The 25,650-nt window shown below is 46.2% G+C and overlaps 1 protein-coding gene across 1 annotated transcript in view; it reads left to right on the top strand.

Moving 5' to 3' along the window:
• Positions 1-25,650, top strand: part of LOC124718676 (C3 and PZP-like alpha-2-macroglobulin domain-containing protein 8) — an 852,528-nt gene that overhangs the window by 568,296 nt on the left and 258,582 nt on the right. The window contains exon 8 of the mRNA XM_047244301.1: positions 6,167-6,357. Coding sequence (XP_047100257.1) covers positions 6,167-6,357 — 191 coding nt within the window. The remainder of the gene's footprint in view (positions 1-6,166; positions 6,358-25,650) is intronic.

Genomic DNA, 25,650 nt, shown 5'->3' on the forward strand with positions numbered 1-25,650 from the left:
CTGAGAACTTTGACGCTCGCTTTTGACACGGCCGTAGTCCCTACCGCTCACAACAACCTCTGAAAGACTACACTGGTGCAAATCTGCAACACGCGAGATTACTTTAAGCTAAAAATTTTAACAACTCACACAAAACATAAACTATGCACCCCGTAGGAGGAATGGAAATGGTACAAAAAGATTGACTTGCCACCGAAGGTCCAACTTGAATTAAAAAATCGCTTACGGTGGAAGGGTGGCAACTTTATATACTAAAATGACCATTTAAAATAAAACCCCTGAAATGCAATCTTACATAAAATATACAAGGTTGGCCAAACATGCTCTACATTACACATATACCGCCTCTCAAGATGATAGGCAAGATAAAAACATATTTCAGGAATTCGGCCCTTACACTCCAAGCAATAAACTCGTAAACACCGAATCGGACAAACATGAAAGAGGCAGCTATTAACGTACGTCAGACAGACAGACAGACACTAACTGCCTAACAAATGCGGACGAGAGAGAGACGAGCAAGCTGGCAACGAGAGACTGACCAAGAAAGCAAGTAGAATTTAACAAGTAAATGAAACAACATATCACGAATCACTTCTAATAAACTGCGATGTCTGGCGAAGACCTGGCGCAGCACCCCGAAAACGCTCTCCCGAACCGTCCGCTGTCAGCCGCTTCAACGGACGCAGGAAGGCGCGTCGATCTCCCGTCTCACGGCGTCGCAGCTCGCACCGGCCAGCCCGGTGTCGTGGGTTGACTCCTGTTGCTCTCGTGTCGGCTGCGAAGCCACTACCTCTCGCTATACGGCGCGTCCCACTGGACTCACGTGGGGACCTCACATGCGCCGACGCTCAAGACGGACAAGTCATCTGGTGTCTCAGTGCGCGACCGACCAACCGACCGATCCAACTGCCAATGACCATTGTCTGAACAAACTCGAGCAGACTGGTAGCCTAACACGTACTAGCACTCTCGACGACAGACAGACACTGACTGCCCCACACTGACCCGGCTCACCAGCTGACCAGACTCGCCGCCTAGAGAGTTTCTTTTTTTTTTTTCTTTATTGTTATTTTCAAACCCGTACAAACAGGCAGGCTGTCAGCAGCATGGTACGCCGCTCTTCAGCCGTAGAGGAGATAAACAAAGAACAGAAAGAATACACAAATGTGACATAACGGTGGGTAATAAAACAGTAGACACATAAAGACAAACACGGAGCCGTTCACACTCGACGATAATTCACTACAAACTGTTGTCACGATGCACTAACACTGAAGATGGCGATGGCACAGGTGAACGATGGAGTATGACGGGAACACTGAACACTAAACATGACGGCACTCACAAGACACTGATGGCGATGATCTCCGGCGCGCGAATGTCCACATAGCGTGTGCGAGTCCGGGGACCTGCCAAGAGGGGAACAGGGGTGAGGAGGGGTAGAGGGGAGGAAAAGAGGATGCCACGGCTTAGGAGACGTGGACAGAAGGATAGGGACAGGGGAGGGGAGGCCCGGGAGAAAAGGAGGAGGGAGGGAAAAGGGAGAGAAGGGAGGGAGGGTGCCCAGAGGAGTAAGTACAGGAGGAGGGTGGGAGGATCAAAGTTGGTAGGAGGGGTAGACGGAGGGGAGGAGGGCATCATCAGGGAGAGGGAGCCGGCGGAAGCCACCTTGGGAGAGGGTAAGGAGGGTGCAGAGATGGAGACCGGGCGGGACGTGGGAATACAGGCGCGGCAGCGGGCGGGGGTGGGAGAGGAGCGGGGAGACGAGCGGGTGAGGAGGATCAAGTTTACGGGAGGTGTACAGGATCCGTATCCTTTCCAGGAAAAGGAGGAGGTGGGGGAAGGGGATGAGATCATACAGGATCCGTGTGGGGGAGGGGAGACAGATGCAGTAGGCGAGGCGGAGAGCATGGCGTTCCAGGATTTGGAGGGATTTATAAAAGGTAGGGGGAGCGGAGATCCATGCTGGATGGGCATAACAAAGGATAGGGCGGATGAGGGATTTATAGGTATGGAGGATGGTGGAGGGGTCCAGACCCCACGTGCGGCCGGAAAGGAGCTTGAGGAGACGGAGGCGGGAACGTGCCTTGGCTTGGATTGTCTGGAGATGGGGAGTCCAGGAGAGGCGACGGTCGAGGGTGACGCCAAGGTACTTAAGGGTGGGAGTGAGGGCGATGGGACGGCCATAGACGGTGAGATAGAAATCAAGGAGGCGGAAGGAAGGGGTGGTTTTGCCTACAATGATCGCCTGGGTTTTGGAAGGATTGACCTTGAGCAACCACTGGTTGCAGCAAGCGGTGAACCGGTCAAGATGGGATTGGAGAAGGCGTTGAGAGCGTTGCAGGGTGGGGGCAAGGGCAAGGAAGGCGGTGTCATCGGCAAACTGGAGAAGATGGCCGCCTAGAGAGCTCATAGCGCCCCTTAAATGCACGTGAACAGCCAACCTTTCCCCTTTCCCACCAGAGGGAGACACCAAAGCTGCGATTGCCACAGCGGCGCCACCGCCACAAACGGAGGGCGACTGCTTTACATTACACACTGCGGTGCGCTCTTCAAAACAGCAAATTTTTACCACAGCTCAGTTACGTAATGTGTTCCTAAAAAAAAATTACATTTTCAATCAATTTTTTCTGTTGTATAGCACTTTAATATTCGTCTCTACTTACTGGACACACCATAGCTACTGATAACGACAGTCAGCCGAATCTGACCAAAGCCTATGTGTGCACCAGACCGCTTCCAACTCGTCTAGGGGCCGGATGGAACCAATTGTAAGTTGGTTCTGATCATAGTTTACATGTGCTCGTGTGTGCCTGTTGCTTGTCCAGCAGCTGGAGCGGACCTTTCTGGTGGTAGTGTCAGCGACGTCTAATCAAGGCTAAAGCGAACGCTTCTGCTATAAAAGCTCCATAAACCTACCTCACCACAATTCTGTTATCTCTCGCAATGGTCAGATGACGTCGTTACTCTGCCGTAGTGCAGTTCGGCAGAGTGTCGGCTAGATGAGCAATCTGACGCTGGAGAATCAATTAGCTCCTCCTCCATAAGCTTGGAGTGACGAAATGTGAGGCATAAAAATGTACCTTACTTCCAAAGAAACTCACCACGGAAGTGTGCATTGTCTTATAACGCATGTGAAGTGGCTGGAGCCCGTGTCCAATCAGATTTTAGTACATGACCTACACTTATTTGTGCTGATCATAGCACCGAATTTCTTCCTAAACCACCTCCAAATTTTGCACTGATTGCTGGGCCCAAATGTATGTCCAACTGAGTGCACTAGCTGATAAGTTTGGCACATGACTTTTTGTCTAACTTCAACTTATGTACGTTTTTTATTTATTTTATGTATTTACTTATTTAACGTGATGTAATTAAATCCAGCAGATCCTCTCTTACATTGGACCAAGGTTTCACACATACACTGAAAATTTTTTACGTGGTAGTTACTCAAGAAATAACCATTTGTAATATGACAAATGGTATTAAAATGATTTGACTGTCTATAGCGGTAATGTGAGTAAGTGGTACTGGCTATGAACTAATAAATTAAATACCGATACTACTGGTTTACTGCTGTTGCTTCCGCTAAACGTGATAATAGTAACCTAAATAATAATAATAATGACACTAATAAAAATATAGAAAGTATTTTTTGCTGTACAAAGGAGATGTTTTCTGATATGGCACGTTCTAGCGGATCGAAATTTAAGAGACTGCACGGTCTAAATATACTGGGAGATAAGGAAACCTGGTGGGAAAGAAGGTTGTACAAGGGTAACGAGCGTGTACGGGGACAACGGTGATCATTATTTTTGCTCTAGTATATATGTCATTAACTGTGATGTGAAGCTGGAGGTGTTTGTTATTCACTTGTCTAATCTAATGCGGGAGGTTATTCCAGAATCGGGTTAGTGCTAGTGAGATGGACTCCGAGAAAGTGGTCGGATGATGGAATGAGACAGAAAGGATTTTGCTCTGATGGGAACGGGTGTTTTGTTGTGGATTGGCCAGAGCGTCAACCCACAATGAGAGGAAGCCGAAAGGCACGCGTTTAAGCTCACGCAGGCTGGCGTGAGGTTTGGAACAGGACAAGTAATTATACTATCAAGAAAAGTACGTAGCTTCTGGAATACTTAACTTTAATCCATAATTGGTGAACATCGGTCTGACGGTACATGCATCACAAGATAAATAGCAAATGATAATGGCGCCTTGCTAGGTCGTAGCAAATAACGTAGCTGTAGGCTATGCTAACTATCGTCTCGGCAAATGAGAGCGTAATTTGTCAGTGATCCATCGCTAGCTAAGTCGGCTGTACAACTGGGGCGAGTGCTAGGAAGTCTCTCTAGACCTGCCGTGTGGCGGCGCTCGGTCTGCAATCACTGATAGTGGTGACACGCGGGTCCGACGTATACTACCGGACCGCGGCCGATTTAAAGGCTACCACCTAGCAAGTGTGGTGTCTGGCGCTGACACCACATGTTTCTTCCACGTTCTTCAGACAAGAGCGTTTGAGGGGGACTGTGTCCGGCGATAAGGCAGTAGACAAGACAGAGGATATGAAAATCTCTGCACTTGTCTGCATACAGCCATATAGCTGTGTATATGATGATATAATCAGATAGTCTAACATCACAGATATAATGAACACGGGCATTCTTAACCCTTTGCAGGCTCCGTGGGCTTTCCTGAGAAAGGTCTTGCACCATAACATTGCTGTCAATAACTGGAACTGCAAGGGTTTGCACAAGTTTCTTTTTCAGGTCAAAAGTAGATAGCTTTTTTATAATGCTGTAGGGCATGGAGAAATGCTGATGCCCCCTCGCCCACTGCAGTTACGTACTCCATGCAATTTAGATTTTCACCTGTTATTAGAAACAGATGCTTCGGTGAAGGAAAGAAGTTGATATTTGTCCCATTTTGGGTTTAAGGTGGTAGGGATTCCCGACATTTCTGGCTAATGAGCCCAGAACGACCAGTCAGTACTCCTTGGACGTTGCGTAAGTTGAACTTGAACTATAAATCGTGTGCCTATTTTGATAGTGCGCACAGGCTGGTATTGAGATTCTCGATAGATGTTTCTCAGGCTCATACGTTTTGCACTTAGGTACAGTCGATGATCATCAGTGTACCTGTGGTATTTGCAATAGCACAAAACTGATGTCAAATCATTGACATACAATGAAAAGATTATAGGGCCTAATACTGAACCCTGTGGTAAGCCTGCAACTGCATGCTTCCATTATGACTTTATGGTGCCAAACACAACGCCTTTCTGGCGAGAGGTTAGGTGTGAGCCAAACCGTCACACTCCACTTGGCGAGAAAGTTTGGCCAGTAAGTTTGGCAAATAAAATGTCGAAGTCGACAACGTCGAAGACTTTGCTGCAGTCTAAGAAGCACATTCGCAAATTTCCCCCAAGTTTCCAATATTTACCGAAGTTTCCCAAGGTCCTCCACATTTTCTATGGTTGCCCAAGTTTCCAAGGTTTTCCCAAGTTTCCCGAAGTTCTCAACATTCCCTAAGTGTCCCCAAGTTCTGCAACATGTCCCAAAGTTTCCCAAAGTTCCGTACATTTCCTAAGCTTCCCAAAATGTCCAAGGTTTCCCAAAGTCTCCCAAAGTTTCCACTTTTCCTGACTTTCCCCACGTTCCCAAGGTTTCCCCAAATTTCCCAAAGTTCTCCACATTTTCTAAGCTTCCCCAAGGTTCCAAGGTTTCCCCAAGTTTCCCCAAGTTTCCCAAAGTTTCCCACTTTTCCTAACATTCCCCCAGTTCAGAAGGTTTCCGCAATTTTCCCAAAGTTCTCCACATTTCCTAAGCTTCCCCAAGATCCCAAGGTTTCCCCCAATTTCCCAATGTTCTCAAAATTTCCCAAGCTTCCCCAAGTTTCCCAAAGTTTCCTCTTTTTCCTGACTTTCCCCAAGTTCCCAAGGTTTCCGCAATTTTCCCAAAGTTCTCCACATTTCCTAAGCTTCCCCAAGTTTCCAAGCTTTCCCCAAGTTTCCCATAGTTCCCAATTTTTTCCAAAGTTTCCAAGGCTTTCCAAAGTTTTTGAGTTCCTCTCATTTTATACGTTTTGCAAGTTTTTCAACTTGAATGGTATAGGTTTAGGTGTGGATGTGGGAGGGTTAACGAGTAGTGTGTGTCCGTCTGCGCAGCCAGAGGAGCGCGCCCACGCCACGGTGCTGTCGACGTGCGCCTGCGAGCGCGACGTGTTGGCCGTAGTGACCGCCCCCGGGGGCCGCGTGCTCCACTGGACAGAGAAGCGGGCCGACGCGCCGCCGCCCCCGGACCTCAGGCCCCCGCCCGCCAGCGTCGACGGCGCCGCCATCTGCCGCCTCAACTTCAGGTAAGTGCGCCGCCCCTCCGCTCTACCTGCTTCCAGCAGCACGTCGACCCACTGGTAAATCCTGCCCATTGATATTGTCTCTGATCTGTGACATAGTACTGGACGATTCCACAGAACCTCCAGCATCCCAGGCAGTTGCAAAACATGACACTACCGAAAGGCTTTTTATTCACACACCCATTTGCAGGTGGAGCTGAGTTTTCGGTATGACCTCCTAAGGGACTGTTTATGGTATTTTTTCAGTCTGAATCGTAGAGTGTCAGATTGTAACCTCCCCCCGTCACTTATCGACCTTAATGACAGTGAAAAATTAAACCACATGTACCTAATGGAAATTTGGGAAAAGCTATCGTCACCTAAGTTAATCTGTCGGTAAAGAGGGAGAAAGGGTTACATCTAAATGAAAGGAAAAATGCAAATGAAACTGGTGGAAATTAATTTTTAAAAAGGGTAAAGTTATTAAAGAAAGTAAATGTGCGGTCGTTACGTTAACAATTAACAGGCGTTGATTAGATATTTGACATTTGGGGAAAATTACGGTCCCCAGTCCTATGGAGAACTACTACAATAACTGAAAAATGAATGTTAATGCACATATAATTAGCACTAAAAGCGTGGCAACGGAAGATTGACACGTGTTGTGTGAAAACTGAAAGTTTGTCAGAAGTAATAAATTTCGCTACACTCTGACTTAATTTAGCAAAAGAATTAATAAAACCGGAAAATTGAAAGTTAATTTAGTGACTGAAATTAATAGTGAACTTCATTTATGAAACACTACGAAATTAAATTAAATAAGGTTAGTCTTGGGCTACCTCAACAATCTTCTCAAAAGCAACTTGAATCTACGCAATTTAGAAATAAGAGATTTAACGTTGAACTTAAAATGATTTTGAACAATTGACAATAGTAAAATTTAGTACGTACCAAGCTGAGCTGCAGTCACAGGTAAGCTAAAATATGGTAACAAAACTCGCACTCTTAATTTGTGTTTGGTTATTGTAGCCAGCTATGAATACATTAACTGATATTAAAGCAGTGAAATGGAATGATATTACTTTAATGCTGGCGTTTGAATCTCAATGATACTCGGGTTCATTTCAGAATAGGAAGGGACCCTGCTTGGTAATCCAATTGGGACAAAGAGCAACAAAGTTTCATTCTAAGTTGCTGTATTTTAGTGATGAAAATGGAACACTTTGAAACGCTGAGGTCTGCCATACAGTTCTAAAACTTTACGTGCTTTCAGTCTTCCTTGTTGGTTGATAGAAGTTTTGAAGTCGTCGATCGAGGAGGTGGCGACAGTCACTCATTGTCGGCCGTCGCTGTTGCAGAAGCTGGATGTTGGCGCGCCTTCTCCTCGACACGGTCACCAGGCGAAACGGGCTCTTGATGTGTGCCTGCTAATGTTTCCCGTCCGCAACACCGTGCCAGAAACTATCATAGCAAGTCGAGCGCAATTACATGCTGCCAAACCCCAAAAGCGTGGCAACTCGCGGGAGCGTCACACAACACACCTGCTCCACCGCCCTACTCCAGCCAGACCCCGCTCTGCCCGCGCTCCACGCGGCAGAGTTAACACTACCAAAGATCCTTAACACTTTGGTTCTCCACACGACCTATCGATGTAATCGTTCGATAGCATAGTTTTCCCAAGGAAAGACCCAGCGTAAAATTACAAATAATATTTACAAAACAAACCGATTATATATCGACATAAATGCATATATACGAGGCTTGTTCAGAAAGTAAGCTCCGATTGATTGCCAAATTGAAACCACAGTGAACATCAGAAATGTTTTACTTGTAACAATTAGCTACACCTTTCAGCTACTTCTCTACGTAGTCGCCGTTCTGACTTAGACTTTTGTCATAGCGTTGTACAAACTTTTCAATAGCCTCATCATAGAAGGCAGCCGCCAGTGCTTTCCGCCAATTCTCCACGCTGGCCTACACCTCGTTGTCTGTGTCAAAATGTTGTCTTCAAAGACAGCGGTTCATGTGACCAGAGATGAAACTCAGGGGGAGACAACTGCGGACTGTATTGTGGGTAATCTAACATTTCCATTTGAAAACGATGCAGGAGCATCTTCATTGCCCCTGCAGAATGCGGCTGAGAATTGTCGTGAAGACGAAACAGCACGACAGTTATGTAATGTTAGCTGCATAGCTTCAGGCGAAATTTCTCACCAGGCCCTCGTACTTGGCGGCAGACACTATTTTCTAGACATCTTTACGCACTCACTGCGAGCTCAGAAATGAGAAGAGCGACGTGATGCTAACTGGGGTTATACTAGAGACACTACCCAACACATCTGTGCAAAGCTTTATCGGATTTTCATAGCCGTTTCCATTTCGCGACCGATCGGAGCTTACTTTCTGAACGCCCCTCGTATGTATACAGGGTGTTTCAAAAATGACCGGTATATTTGAAATGGCAATAAAAACTAAACGAGCAGCGATAGAAATACACCGTTTGTTGCAATATGCTTGGGACAACAGTACATTTTCAGGCGGACAAACTTTCGAAATTACAGTAGTTAGAATTTTCAACAACAGATGGCGCTGCAAGTGGTGTGAAAGATATAGAAGACAACGCAGCCTGTGGGTGCGCCATTCTGTACGTCGTCTTTCTGCTGTAAGCATGTGCTGTTCACAACGTGCAAGTGTGCTGTAGACAACATGGTTTATTCCTTAGAACAGAGGATTTTTCTGGTGTTGGAATTCCACCGCCTAGAACACAGTGTTGTTGCAACAAGACGAAGTTTTCAACGGAGGTTTAATGTAACCAAAGGACCGAAAAGCGATACAATAAAGGATCTGTTTGAAAAATTTCAACGGACTGGGAACGTGACGGATGAACGTGCTGGAAAGGTAGGGCGACCGCGTATGGCAACCACAGAGGGCAACGCGCAGCTAGTGCAGCAGGTGATCCAACAGCGGCCTCAGGTTTCCGTTCGCCGTGTTGCAGCTGCGGTCCAAATGACGCCAACGTCCACATATCGTCTCATGCGCCAGAGTTTACACCTCTATCCATACAAAATTCAAGCGCGGCAACCCCTCAGCGCCGCTACCATTGCTGCATGAGAGACATTCGCTAACGATATAGTGCACAAGTTTGATGACGGCAATATGCATGTGGGCAGCATTTGGTTTACTGACGAAGCTTATTTTTACCTGGACGGCTTCGTCAATAAACAGAACTGGCGCATATGGGGAACCGAAAAGCCCCATGTTGCAGTCCCATCGTCCCTGCATCCTCAAAAAGTACTGGTCTGGGCCGCCATTTCTTCCAAAGGAATCATTGGCCCATTTTTCAGATCCGAAACGATTACTGCATCACGCTATCTGGATATTCGTCGTGAATTTGTGGCGGTACAAACTGCCTTAGACGACACTGCGAACACCTCGTGGTTTATGCAAGATGGTGCCCGGTCACATCGCACGGCCGACGTCTTTAATTTCCTGAATGAATATTTCGATGATCGTGTGATTGCTTTGGGCTATCCGAAACATACAGGAGGCGGCGTGGATTGGCCTCCCTATTCGCCAGACATGAACCCCTGTGACTTCTTTCTGTGGGGACACTTGAAAGACCAGGTGTACCGCCAGAATCTAGAAACAATTGAACAGCTGAAGCAGTACATCTCATCTGCATGTGAAGCCATTCCGCCAGACACGTTGTCAAAGGTTTCGGGTAATTTCATTCAGAGACTACGCCATATTATTGCTACGCATGGTGGATATGTGGAAAATATCGTACTATAGAGTTTCCCAGACCGCAGCGCCATCTGTTGTTGAAAATTGTAACTACTGTAATTTCGAAAGTTTGTCTGCCTGAAAATGTACTGTTGTCCCAAGCATATTGCAACAAACGGTGTATTTCTATCGCTGCTCGTTTAGTTTTTATTGCCGTTTCAAATGTACCGGTCATTTTTGAAATACCCTGTATATATAGGGTGAGTCACCTAACATTACCGCTGGATATATTTCGTAAACCACATCAAATACTGACGAATCGATTCCACAGACCGAACGTGAGGAGAGGGGCTAGTGTAATTGGTTAATACAAACCATAAAAAAATGCACGGAAGTATGTTCTTTAACACAAACCTACGTTTTTTAAATGGAACCCCGTTAGTTTTGTTAGCACATCTGAACATATAAACAAATACGTAATCAGTGCCGTTTGTTGCATTGTAAAATGTTAATTACATCCGGAGATATTGTAACCTAAATTTGACGCTTGAGTACCACTCCTCCGCTGTTCGATCCTGTCTATCGGAGAGCACCGAATTACGTAGGGATCCAAAGGGAACGGTGATGGACCTTAGGTACAGAAGAGACCGGAACAGCACATTACGTCCACATGCTAACACCTTTTTATTGGTCTTTTTCACTGACGCACATGTACATTACCATGAGGGGTGAGGTACACTTACACACGTGGTTTCCGTTTTCAATTACGGAGTGGAATAGAGTGTGTCCCGACATGTCAGGCCAATAGATGTTCAATGTGGTGGCCATCATTTGCTGCACACAATTGCAATCTCTGGCGTAAGAAATGTCGTACACGCCGTAGTACCTATGGTGTAATGTCGCCGCAGGCTGCCACAATACGTTGTTTCATACCCTCTGGGGTTGTAGGCACATCACGGTACACATTCTCCTTTAACGTACCCCACAGAAAGAAGTCCAGAGGTGTAAGATCAGGAGAACGGGCTGGCCAATTTATGCGTCCTCCACGTCCTATGAAACGCCCGTCGAACATCCTGTCGAGGGTCAGCCTAGTGTTAATTGCGGAATGTGCAGGTGCACCATCATGCTGATACCACATACGTCGACGCGTTTCCAGTGGGACATTTTCGAGCAACGTTGGCAGATCATTCTGTAGAAACGCGATGTATGTTGCAACTGTTTGGGCCCCTGCAATGAAGTGAGGACCAATGAGGTGGTCGCCAATGATTCCGCACCATACATTTACAGTCCACGGTCGCTGTCGCTCTACCTGTCTGAGCCAGCGAGGATTGTCCACGGACCAGTAATGCATGTTCCGTAGATTCACTGCCCCGTGGTTTGTGAAACCCTCTTCATCGGTAAACAGGTAGAACTGCAACGCATTCTCTGTTAATGCCCATTGACAGAATTGCACTCGATGATTAAAGTCATCACCATGTAATTGCTGATGTAGCGACACATGGAACGGGTGACGATGCAGTATGCGCATGACACTACTTTGACTCAGTCCACCGGCTCTCGCAATGTCCCGTGTACTCATGTGTGGGTTCATGGCAACAGCAGCTAAACACATCAACTGCACCCGCTTCTCCTGTGACGGGCCTGTTATGGACCCGTTTGCGTGCTACGACCATACCTGTTGCATACAGTTGGCGGTAGATGTTTTGCAATGTGCGGCAAGTTGGATGCTCTCTGTCCGGGTACCGTTCTGCATACACCCTGCAGGCTTCAGCTGCATTTCGTCGACACTCGCCATAGATGAGTATCATCTCCGCCCGCCTTTTCAGAGTTCGAATACACCATGGTCACAGTTCCTACAACACTACACTATCACAGACGTCTGGTAACACGGTGTACTACAGTTGGTCTGCGTGCGGAGACGAATGCAGAATAACAATAGCAGCAAGCGCTACATACGGACACTGCGACAGCTAGACCAAACCACAACAGTACACTACAGCCACACTCGTAAACACGGTCGTCATCGTAAACATGTCCCTGCAGATGCTGCTCGCCGAACGTGGCCCGTGTTTGTTACAACACGCAACTGAACGTCGGAGGTTTCAAGCGTCAACTTTAGGTTACAATATCTCCGGATGTAATTAACTTTTACAACGCAACTAACGGCACTGATTACGTATTTGTTTATATGTTCAGATGCGCTAGCAAAACTAACGTGGTTCCATTTAAAAAAACGTAGGTTTGTGTTAAGAAACATACTTCCGTGCATTTTTGTATGGTTTGTATTAAACAATTACACTAACCCCTCTCCTCACGTTCGGTCTGTGGAATCGGTTCGTCAGTATTTGATGTGGTTTACGAAATATATCCAGCGGTAACGTTGGGTGACTCACCCTATATATATATGTTATGTGGACATGTGTCCGGAAACGCTTAATTTCTATGTTAGAGCTCATTTTAGTTTCGTCAGTATGTTCTTCCACCTACGCTCAATGGAGCACGTTATCATGATTTCATAAGGGATACTCTACCTGTGCTGCTAGCACATGTGCCTTTACAAGTACAACACAACATGTGGTTCATGCACGATGGAGCTCCTGCACATTTCAGTCGAAGTGTTCGTACGCTTCTGAACAACAGATTCGGTGACCGATGGATTGGTAGAGGCTGACCAATTCCATGGCCTCCACGCTCTGCTGACCTCAACCCTCTTGATTTTCGATTATGGGGCATTTGAAAGCTCTTGTCTAGGCAACCCCCGTAGCAAATGTAGAGATTCTTCGTGCTCGTTTTGTGGACGGCTGTGATACAATACGCCATTCTCCAGGGCTGCATCAGCGCATCAGGGATACCATGCGACGGAGGGTGGATGCATGTACCCTCGCTAACGGAGGACATTTTGAACTTTTCCTGTAACAAAGTGTTTGAAGTCACGCTGGTACGTTCTGTTGCTGTGTGTTTCCATTCCACGATTAATGTGATTTGAAGAGAAGTAATAAAATGAGCTCTAACATGGAAAGTGAGCGTTTCCGGACACATGTCCACATAACATTTTCTTTCTTTGTGTGTGAGGAATGTTTCCTGAAACTTTGGCAGTACCTTTTTGTAGCACAATATATATATTGTAAAACAATTACAATATATAAAGAGACAGAAATGTCATATCTTCAGGTAAGAAAATAAGAAAAAAATCTATAGCACAATAGATGGAAATAAGACGATATGCTTTTCCGGCGTTACAAGATCACACAAAGCACTTGCAGATGCATCATGTCTAGTTCTTTGGGCAGAGTGCCCCACATTACATTTGATAATAAGGTGTAACATGTCTAAAACACTTATGTGGCTTCAAGTATAAAATAAGTTTCAGCTTTGTGTGACAAGAAACGAATGAGGAAACTCATAAACCAGTCCTTCGACCAATACTTGAATATTGCTCACCACTACAAGATTCCTACCGGATGAGACAGAGAGGGAACACATAAGAGCACCGCATTTCGTTACGGGCTCATATAGTGAGTGCAAGTCCATGACGTTGGAGTGGCATTCTGCGTCGCGGCACTGTTTACTCCGAGAGCACAGATTCCTAGAAAAATCAACAAAACTACAGCTTCCACCTACGTGCATCTCTCGAAAAGAGCATGGAGATAAAATTAGAGAGATTCTAAGCCACGCAGAGAATTGCCAGCAATCGTACTTCCCGTGAACTATTCGCGACGCATGTAGAAACTAGAAATGTCTGTTTGTCATTTTTGGGACCAATACAACTGAAAATATTCGTGTGAATATATGTTCTTATTGACATACCCACGTTACACTGAACGGGGTGCCAGATGCCTCTACCTCAAATGACTTTAATTACTTTTGAATACCTTGTGGGAGTGAACAGTGATCAGTGTGTTACAAATATTTACAATCAAAATCAGTCTTGATCACAATTTATTTATTACGGTGACCGGTTTCGGCCACTACTGTTGTCATCTTCAGACCAATGAGTAAGAACCTCCTCTGGTGGTAAATCACTACTCAATAAGTGATTTACGATCAGGAGGAGGTTCTTACTCATTGGTCTGAAGATGACCACAGTAGCGGTCGAAACCGGTCAGCGTAATAAATAAATTGTGATCAAGACTGATTTTGATGTTGTTGTTGTGGTCATCAGTCCTGAGACTGGTTTGATGCAGCTCTACATGCTACTCTACCCTGTGCAAGCTTCTTCATCTCCCAGTAACTACTGCAACCTACATCCTTCTAAGTCCGCTTAGTGTATTCATCTCTTGGTCTCCCTCTACGATTCTTACCCTCCAAGCTGCCCTCCAATGCTAAATATGTGATCCCTTGATGCCTCAGGACATGTCCTACCAACCGATCCCTTCTTCTGGTCAAGTTGTGCTACAAACTCCTCCCCAATTCTGTTCAATACCACCTCATTAGTTATGTGATCCACCCATCTAATCTTCAGCAGTCTTCTGTAGCACCACATTTCGAAAGCTTCTACTCTCTTCTTGTCCAAACTATTTATCGTCCACGTTTCACTTCCATACATGGCTACACTCCATACAAATACTTTCAGAAACGACTTCCTGACCCTTAAGTCTATACTCGATATTAACAAATTTCTCTTCTTCAGAAACGCTTTCCTTGCCATTGCCAGTCTACATTTTATATCCTCTATACTTCGACCATCATCAGTTATTTTGCTCCCCAAATAGCAAAACTCCTTTACTACTTTAAGTGTCTCATTTCCTAATCTAATTCCCTCAGCATCACCCGACTTAATTCGACTACATTCCATTATCCTCCTTTTGCTTTTGTTGATGTTCATCTTATACCCTCCTTTCAAGACACTGTCCATTCCGTTCAACTGCTCTTCCAAGTCTTTTGCTGTCTCTGACAGAATTACAGTGTCATCGGCGAACCTCAAAGTTTTAATTTCTTCTCCCTGGATTTTAATACCTACTCCGAATTTTTCTTTTGTTTCCTCTACCGCTTGTTGAATATAGAGATTGAATAACATCGGGGAGAGGCTAGAACCCTGTCTCATTCCCTTCCCAACTACTGCTTCCCTTTCATGCCCGTCGACTCTCGTAACTGCCATCTGGTTTCTGTACAAATTGTAAATAGCCTTTCGCTCCCTGTGTTTTACCCCTGCCACCTTCAGAATTTGAAAGAGAGTATTCCATTCAGCCAGATTTTGATAATAAAAATCAAATGACTTTGTTCATCAGCGAGGCCACTTTTAGGTGGATGACGAAATCTACATCAACGTAAACAGATGTTAATCGCCGTGGCACGGCAGTCATTACTATTAGCAACTGGCCCCGATTTCGCCACTTGCTATTAATCAGTACGGCGTTATCGGCCCCGAGCATGGGTGAATGATCCAGCTTGCTTAACCTTCTTTAGGAGTATGTTGCCCACACAAGAGGAAAATATGCCAGTGAGATTCAGAATGCTGTGTGGTTTATTCACGTCTGGCCTCCAGCATCTTCCCGCTTCACCGCACATGCATCGAGGTGCAGTGCATCAGAGTGTCTTGGCTCCCAATCTAGTTTGTCGATATACAAAACCACTTAGGTTGGGACCGAGCGATGTGGCACTGTGCTTCGCACACTGGACTCGCATTCTGGAGGACGACGGTTCAAAGCTGCGTTCACTCATCCTGATCTAGGTCTTCCGTGGTTTCCCTAAATCGCTTCAGGCAAATGCCGGGATGGTTCCTTCGGAAGGGCACGGCCGACTTCCTTTCCCCTCGTTCCCTAAATTAATGGGACTGATGACCTTGCTGTTTGGTCCCCTCCTCAAACCAACCTATGGTGGTTCTTACTTTTTAGAATTTCCTGATTCTCCACGCAGTCCCAGCAGTTTTCCTTCCTTTTGTTTTAAGAAGAATTTTAAGTCCCTTTTTGTTGAAACTACAAACGAGGAACCGACACTGCAGTGGTCGAGGAGTTGCATCTTGTTTATTGCTGGTTATGCGTGTGCTTGACTGCTATCAGGTTTCAGAATGAATTTCTCCCGCTGCATCGCAGTGCGAAACATCCTGGCAGATTAAAACTGTGTGCCGGGACGAGACTCGAACTCGGGACGTTTTGCCTTTTATTGGGTACTCCACTACGGACCTGTTCTGCTTTTAGGGAAAGAACATTTTGACGCGAAGCACCGTTTGTTCCCATATATGCCTTAAGTTGTAAAACAGAGCTGAAGTAGTAATTAAGGTAAATAAATAACAGATTGCGACTTCCAATGGCGAGAGTTCCTTGGTTCAAAATGGCTCTGAGCACTATGGGACTTAACTTCTGTGGTCATCAGTCCCCTAGATCTTAGAACTACTTAAACCTAACTAACCTAAAGACATCACACACATCCATGCCCGAGGCAGGATTCGAACCTGCGACCGTAGCAGTCCCGTTGTTCCGGACTGCGCGCCTAGAACCACTAGACCACCGCGGCCGGCTGTTCCTTGTAGGACACAACTCGGAACTCGTAACAGGCAAAAGGTGACGAAAAAAAAACATAACAAACATTCATTCCAAAACCTTTCCACAATTTAATTTATTACTCGCTGGGTGCATGTGATGCCTGTAAAGAAGCCATATACACGCATCAAAAAAAAGTTTTCCATCACCTCGGTTCCGAGAGTTCCCGACCCTGTACAGAAAATTGGAACAGAGATCAAAATAAAAATCATTTCCGGCGATTTTATTGCTCATGAAAACCACACATTGCATGTTGTACCACCATACAGCGAGACCTTCAGAGGTGGTGGTCCCGGTTGCTGCACACACAGGTAACTAATACCCAGTAGCCCGTCCTCTTACATTGATGCATGCCTGTATTCGTCGAGGCATACTATCCACAAGTTCATCAAGGCACTCTTGGTGCAGATTGTCCCACTTCTCAACGACGATTCCTTAGAGTGGTTAGTGGGTCACGTCGTCCATAAGCAGCCCTTTTCATTCTATCCCAGGCATGTTCGATAGGATTCATGCTGGCCACTCTAATCGACCGATGTCGTTATTGTTATATTGCTAGAGAAGGCCGAAATGCACGCTGTGAGCTCACGCAGGATGGCGTGATGTCTGAAACAGGATACGTAATGAATGCTATAAAGAAAAGTACGTAGCTGCTGGAATACTTAACTTTAATCCATCATTTGTATACATCGTTCTTGCTGAGACATGCTTCATACGATAACTATCAATTGCTATGGCGCCTTGCTAGGTCGTAGCCATTGACTTAGCTGAAGGCTATTCTAACTATCTTCTCTGCAAATAAATGAGGCTTCGTCAGTGTTGCATCGCTAGCTAAGTCGTCCGTACATCTGGGGCGAGTGCTAGTAAGTCTCTCGAGACCTGCCGTGTGGTGGCGCTCGGTCTGCGATCACTGACAGTGGCGACACGCGGGTCCGACATGTACTAATGGACCGCGGCCGATTTAAAGCTACCACCCAGCAAGTGTGGTGTCTGGCGGTGACACCACAGTTATCCTGAAGGAAGTCATTCACAAGATGTGCACAATGGTGGCGCGAATTGTCGTCCATGAAAACGAATGCCTCGCCAATGTGCTGCCAATGTGGTTGCACTATCGGTCGGAGGATGGCACTCGCGTATCGTACAACTGCGCCATCCGTGACCACCAGCGGCGTACGTCGGCCCCACATAATGCCACCCCAAAACAGCACGGAACCTCCACCTTGCTGCACTCGCTTGACAGTCTTTCTAAGGCGTTCAGCCTGACCGGGTTGCCTCCAAACACGTCTCTGACGATTGCCTGGTTGAAGGTAAATGCGACACTCATCGGTGAAGCGAACGTGATGCCAGTTCTGAGAGGTCCATTCGGCATGTTGTTCGGCCCATCTGTATCGCGCTGCATGGTGTCGTGATTGCAAATATGGACCCCGCCATGGACGTCGGGAGTGAAGTTGCGCATCATGCAGCTTATTGCGCACAGTCTGAGTCGTAACACGACGTCCTGTGGCTGCACGAAAAGCAACATTCGACATGGTGGCGTTGCTGTCAGGGTTCCTCCGAGCCATAATCCGTAGGTAGGTGTCATCCACTGCAATAGCAGCCCTTGGGCGGACTGAGCGAGGCATGTTATCGACAGTTCCTGTCTCTCTGTATCTCCTCCATGTCCGAACAACGTCGCTTTGGTTTCCCTCCGAGACGCCTGGACACTTCCCTTGTTGGGAGCCCATCGTGGCACAGAGTAACAATGCGGACGCGATCGAACCGCGGTATTGACCGTCTAGGCGTGGTTGAACTACTGGCAACACGAGCCGTGTACCTCCTTCCTCGTGGAATTGGAACTTATCGGCTGTCGGACCCCTCTGTCTATTAGGGGCTGCTCATGCATCGTTGTTTACATCTTTGGGCGAGTTTCGTGACATCTCTGAACAGTCAAAGGGACTGTGTCTCTGATACAGTATCCACAATCAACGTCTGTCTTCAGGAGTTCCGGAAATTGGAGTGATGCCAAACTTTTTTGGATGTGAATATATTTGAACAAATGAAACAAACTTCGGCGCCGGAGTGGTTTTCGCAAATCGTTCCCAGAACCGATCGCGGTCCTCTGGTTTGGAGCCGAATGGAAGGCTTAAACCAGAGGCTCAGACGATTCTGCGGAGATCTGGGGTGCAAATTTCTCGACCTCCGCTATCGGGTGGAGAAATGTAGGGTCCCCCTGAATAGGTCAGGCGTGCACTACACGCAGGAAGCGGCTACAGGGGTAGCGGAGTACGTGTGGAGTGCATATGTGGGTTTTATTAGGTTAGAGAATTCCCTCCCTAGGCCCGACAAGACGCCTCCTGAGACGCGGCAAGGTAGGAGTAGGCAAAATGCAACAGGGAATAACAATATTAATCTGCTAATAGTAGACTGCAGGAGCGTCTATAGAAAGGTCCCAGAACTGCTCTAATTAATAAACGGTCACAATGCCCACGTAGTACTAGGGACAGAAAGTTGGCTGAAACCAGATGTAAACAGTAATAAAATTCTAAACTCAGATTGGAATGTATACCGCAGAGACAGGCTGGACAGTGAAGGGGGAGGCGTGTTTATAGCGATAAGAAGTGCAATAGTATCGAAGGAAATTGACGGAGATCCGAAGTGTGAAATAATTTGGGTGAAGGTCACGGTTAAAGCAGGTTCAGACATGGTAATTCTATGTCTCTATAGGCCCCCTGGCTCAGCAGCTGTTGTGGCTGAGCACCTGAAGGATAATTTGGAAAATATTTCGAGTAGATTTCCCCACCATGTTATAGTACTGGGTGGAGATTTTAATTTGCCGGATATAGACGATTTCCCCACCATGTTGTAGTTCTGGGTGGAGATTTTAATTTGCCGGACATAGACTGGGAGACTCAAACGTTCATAACGGGTGGCAGGAACAAAGAATCCAGTGAAAATTTTTTAAAGTGCTTTATCTGAAAACTACCTGGAGCAGTTAAACAGAGAACCGACTCGTGGCGATAACATATTAGACCTTCTGGTGACAAACAGACCCGAACTATTTGAAACAGTTAACGCAGATCAGGGAATCAGCGATCATAAAGCGGTTACAGCATCGTTGATTTCAGCCGTAAATAGAAACATTAAAAAAGGTAGGAAGATTTTTCTGTTTATCAAAAGTGACAAAAAGCAGATTTCAGAGTACCTGATGGCTCAACACAAAGGTTTTGTCTCAAGTACAGATAGTGTTGAGGATCAGTGGACAAAGTTCAAAACCATCGTACAATATGCGTTACATGAGTCTGTGCCAAGCAAGATCGTAAGAGATGGAAAAGAGCCACCGTGGTACAACAACCGAGTTAGAAAACTGCTGCGGGAGCAAAGGGAACTTCACAGCAAACATATAGCCAAAGCCTTGCACACAAACAAAATTTACGCGAAGCGAAATGTAGTGTGAGGAGGGCTAAGCGAGAGGCGTTCAATGAATTCGAAAGTAAAGTTCTATGCACTGACTTGGCAGAAAATCCTAAGAAATTTTGGTCTTATGTCAAAGTGGTTGGTGGATCAAAACAAAATTTCCAGACACTCTGTGACCAAAATTTTACTGAAACAGAGGATGACAGACTAAAGGCCGAAATACTAAATGTCTTTCTCCAAAGCTGTTTCACAGAGGAAGACTGCACTGTAGTTCCTTCTCTAGATTGTCGCACAGATGACAAAATGGTAGATATCGAAATAGAGGGATAGAGAAACAATTAAAATCGCTCAAAAGAGGAAAGGCCGCTGGACCTGATGGGATACCAGTTCGATTTTACACAGAGTACGCGAAGGAACTTGCCCCCCTTCTTGCAGCGGTGTACCGTAGGTCTCTAGAAGAGCGTAGCGTTCCAAAGGATTGGAAAAGGGCACAGGTCATCCCCGTTTTCAAGAAGGGACGTCGAACAGATGTGCAGAACTATAGACCTATATCTCTAATGTCTATCAGTTCTGGAATTTTGCAACACGTATTATGTTCGTGTATAATGACTTTTCTGGAGACTAGGAATGTACTCTGTAGGAATCAGCATGGGTTTAGAAAAAGACGATCGTGTGAAACCCAGCTCGCGCTATGCGTCCACGAGACTCAGAGGGCCATAGACACGGGTTCTCAGGTAGATGCCCTGTTTCTTGTTCCGCAAGGCGTTCTATACGGTTCCCCACAGTCGTTTGATGAACAAAGTAAGAGCATGTGGACTATCAGACCAATTGTGTGATTGGATTGAAGAGTTCCTAGATAACAGAACGCAGCATGTCATTCTCAATGGAGAGAAGTCCTCCGAAGTAAGAGTGATTTCAGGTGTGCCGCAGGGGAGTGTCATAGGACCGTTGCTATTCACAATATACATAAATGACCTTGTGGACGACATCGGAAGTTCACTGAGGCTTTTTGCAGATGATGCAGTGGTGTATCGAGAGGTTGTAACAATGGAAAATTGTACTGAAATGCAGAAGGATCTGCAGCGAATTGACGCATGGTGCAGGGAATGGCAATTGAATCTCAATATAGAGAAGTGTAATGTGCTGCGAATACATAGAAAGATAGATCCCTTGTCATTTAGCTACAATATAGCAGGTCAGCAACTGGAAGCAGTTAATTCCATAAATTATCTGGGAGTACGCATTAGGAGTGATTTAAAAGGGAATGATCATATAAAGTTGATCGTCGGTAAAGCAGATGCCAGACTGAGATTCATTGGAAGAATCCTAAGGAAATGCAATGCGAAAACAAAGGAAGTAGGTTGCAGTACACATGTTCGCCCACTGCTTGAATACTGCTCAGCAGTGTGGGATCCGTACCAGATAGGGTTGATAGAAGAGATAGAGAAGATCCAACGGAGAGCAGCGCGCTTCGTCACAGGATCATTTAGTAATCGCGAAAGCGTTACGGAGATGATAGATAAACTCCAATGGAAGACTCTGCAGGAGAGACGCTCAGTAGCTCGGTACGGGCTTTTGTTGAAGTTTCGGGAACACACCTTCACCGAGGTGTCAAGCAGTATATTGCTCCCTCCTACGTATATCTCGCGAAGAGGCCATGAGGATAAAATCAGAGATATTAGAGCCCACACAGAGGTATACCGACAATCCTTCTTTCCACGAGCAATACGAGACTGGAATAGAAAGGTGAACCGATAGAGGTACTTATGGTATCCTCCGCCACACACCGTCAGGTGGCTTGCGGTGTATGGATGTAGATGCAGAAATTAGAATAATTCTTATTTTAGAACGAATATAAGAAATATTGCAGGAATAATAGAAGAGAAAGAATAAGTATTCTGCTTCCAATCATGAAAACTGTCCACCTCTTTGTAGGCCACGTAAAGTAATAAATAAAAAGTTTTGAAGCCATTCCTTATATCTGTTATTCTTCTTCAACTTAAAATGTTCTTCTGTAATACAAAACACATACTCTTGTAAGTTCGAAGTTTTGTTTGTTAATACGTAAAACACAAACTGTCCCAGAAGCCACGAATGACTGTTATTCTTTGCGGACGGGTAACATTTCCAGTCTAATTGTAAAGCTTCTTGAATTGGTATATGACGTTCTGTGGTTCTGTTGAGAAGTGCTAATTTCTTCCTCGTCTAATTCCAAATTCTGATTTTCTTTGCACATAAGAACAAGTGCGCTACAGTTTCTACAAGTTGACATTTGTCGCAGTATGGAGATGGTCTCAATTTGATTTTCCGTCTTCGTTCCCCTATGCGTATAGTTTCGATTACGATGTCATCATACTGCACTAACTAGATTAGGTATAACTTTATTATTGATATTTTTCCAAATGTTCATCCAATTTTTTGCAGGATATTTTAGCTGATTTGGGTTGTGAACACGATTTCTGGTGACATATTTATAGACAGTTGTAGTGTTGGTTTGTGCTGGATGACGTCTCACATAGCTCCAATCGACATAGTACTTTCGGACGTAATCTAGGCTGGCATCTGTATGTGCTACATTAACAAGAGCATTCCTGTCCCCAGGATGTAACGACAGGAACAGAAGTTTATTGATGCCTGTCTTAGTGGAATGTATTAGCGTAAAGGCACGAGTTGGAAATAGTGCGTCACATCCAGATTTAACGCCTTTAATTCCAAGTTCTCCGTTGTGCCTCTGCGAAGTCGACGTGTGGAAGGATACTTTTTGTTTCCACACATACCAAAACGCTGCAGCTAGTATTTTTCGTGCGGTGACGTCCAGTATGAGTAACACTGCTGCGACATGATATATTTTGCTAAGAATGTATGTACACTCCTGGAAATTGAAATAAGAACACCGTGAATTCATTGTCCCAGGAAGGGGAAACTTTATTGACACATTCCTGGGGTCAGATACATCACATGATCACACTGACAGAACCACAGGCACATAGACACAGGCAACAGAGCATGCACAATGTCAGCACTAGTACAGTGTATATCCACCTTTCGCAGCAATGCAGGCTGCTATTCTCCCATGGAGACGATCGTAGAGATGCTGGATGTAGTCCTGTGGAACGGCTTGCCATGCCATTACCACCTGGCGCCTCAGTTGGACCAGCGTTCGTGCTGGACGTGCAGACCGCGTGAGACGACGCTTCATCCAGTCCCAAACATGCTCAATGGGGGACAGATCCGGAGATCTTGCTGGCCAGGGTAGTTGACTTACACCTTCTAGAGCACGTTGGGTGGCACGGGATACATGCGGACGTGCATTGTCCTGTTGGAACAGCAAGTTCCCTTGCCGGTCTAGGAATGGTAGAACGATGGGTTCGATGACGGTTTGGATGTACCGTGCACTATTCAGTGTCCCCTCGACGATCACCAGTGGTGTACGGCCAGTGTAGGAGATCGCTCTCCACACAATGATGCCGGGTGTTGGCCCTGTGTGCCTCGGTCGTATGCAGTCCTGATTGTGGCGCTCACCTGCACGGCGCCAAACACGCATACGACCATCATTGGCACCAAGGCAGAAGCGACTCTCATCGCTGAAGACGACACGTCTCCATTCGTCCCTTCATTCACGCCTGTCGCGACACCACTGGAGGCGGGCTGCACGATGTTGGGGCGTGAGCGGAAGACGGCCTAACGGTGTGCGGGACCGTAGCCCAGCTTCATGGAGACGGTTGCGAATGGTCCTCGCCGATACCCCAGGAGCTACAGTGTCCCTAATTTGCTGGGAAGTGGCGGTGCGGTCCCCTACGGCACTGCGTAGGATCCTACGGTCTTGGCGTGCATCCGTGCGTCGCTGCGGTCCGGTCCCAGGTCGATGGGCACGTGCACCTTCCGCCGACCACTGGCGACAACATCGATGTACTGTGGAGACCTCACGCCCCACGTGTTGAGCAATTCGGCGGTACGTCCACCCGGCCTCCCGCATGCCCACTATACGCCCTCGCTCAAAGTCCGTCAACTGCACGTACGGCTCACGTCCACGCTGTCGCGGCATGCTACCAGTGTTAAAGACTACGATGGAGCTCCGTATGCCACGGCAAACTGGCTGACACTGACGGCGGCGGTGCACAAATGCTGCGCAGCTAGCGCCATTCGACGGCCAACACCGCGGTTCCTGGTGTGTCCGCTGTGCCGTGCGTGTGATCATTGCTTGTACAGCCCTCTCGCAGTGTCCGGAGCAAGTATGGTGGGTCTGACACACCGGTGTCAATGTGTTCTTTTTTCCATTTCCAGGAGTGTATTTATAAACTGAACTTTCTGCAATCGGTCTAAGAATCGGATGTTACGTTCCTTCAGCAAGGTTCTGATGACATTAAGTTTCCGCTCCCAATTGTTCGTAGCCATGAGCTTGGGATTCGCCCTTTAAAGACAATCCGAGGTTGGAGTCTCTCTTGATTTACATCCAACCACTGCGCACCTATTGCACTGCTGTAAGAACCGAGATGCATTTTTTAGGATTTTTGAAAATTCAGTTTTGCGCCAGAGGATCGTGAGTACTGGTGTACCAAACGTCGCACTTCATCCACCTCACTATTCGAATTTACAATAAGACTTACGTGGTCAGAATAACCGTGACAGCCGCGCGGGATTAGCCGAGCGGTCTAGGCGCTGCAGTCATGGACTGTGCGGCTGGTCCCGGCGGAAGTTCGAGTCCTCCGTCGGGCAAGGGTGTGTGTAATTTAAGTTACGTAGTGTGTAAGCTTAGGGACTGATGACCTTAGCAGTTAAGTCCCATACGATTTCACACACATTTGAACATAACTGTGACAAACTGTCTTAATATTGAAGACCTGCAGTCCTCTCAATTCCGGGTTCCCGGGTTCGATTCCCGGTGGGGTCAGGGATTTTCTCTGCCTCGTGATGGCTGGGTGTTGTGTGACGTCCTTAGGTTAGTTAGGTTTAAGTAGTTCTAAGTTCTAGGGGACTGATGACCATAGAAGTCCCATAGTGCTCAGAGCCATTTGAACCATTTTTCCTCTCAATTTCTGCTGCATTGTCGAAAGCAATGGTTCCACCGCAATCGCATATTATGTCACAGACAGTGGACAACATTCACGTACTGACTGTTGAACTGGAAATGTTTCAGTCAGTTGTCCATTGATTTCAATCCTTAAAAAAAAATCACTGATACATCTACGTATGACAGTTTTAAAGTGGTGGTTAAAACCCATTTTCTGCATGGTGCTGAATAAGACGCCACGATTGAACCTATTGAAGAAAAACAATAAGGAAAGATTTATCCAAATGAGGTTTGTGACGCCCATCTACTCACATAAGGTGTCCAACATTGATCTTCCCTTTATTGCACTCGTTTGGTAAGGACCTATAACATTTTGCAAAAGTGGCCTCATCCTTCTATTCAGAATACGAGTCACCGTAGATTAGTGACTGATTTTAAATCAGGAATCATCTTGCTATCTTGCTGCTGGTCTTTTTTTTTTCCTACGACCATTCCATCCGTAAATAGAGGAGGGAACGCCTGGTCGGTTAATAACTCACTGTACGGATCAGTGAGCTCATTCATTATTACGTCCCACATGAGTACATAAAATTCGAGGCGGAGGCCGCCGAGACCATCTGACTTCTTCCACGGAGCGTCGTTAATTATGAAATGATAAGTAAATCAAGACCCCACACTGCCGACAGGCGTTGATATACATCAACCGGAACAGTC

This window comes from Schistocerca piceifrons, chromosome 10, assembly GCF_021461385.2.
Source record: "Schistocerca piceifrons isolate TAMUIC-IGC-003096 chromosome 10, iqSchPice1.1, whole genome shotgun sequence".
NCBI lineage: Eukaryota > Metazoa > Arthropoda > Insecta > Orthoptera > Acrididae > Schistocerca > Schistocerca piceifrons.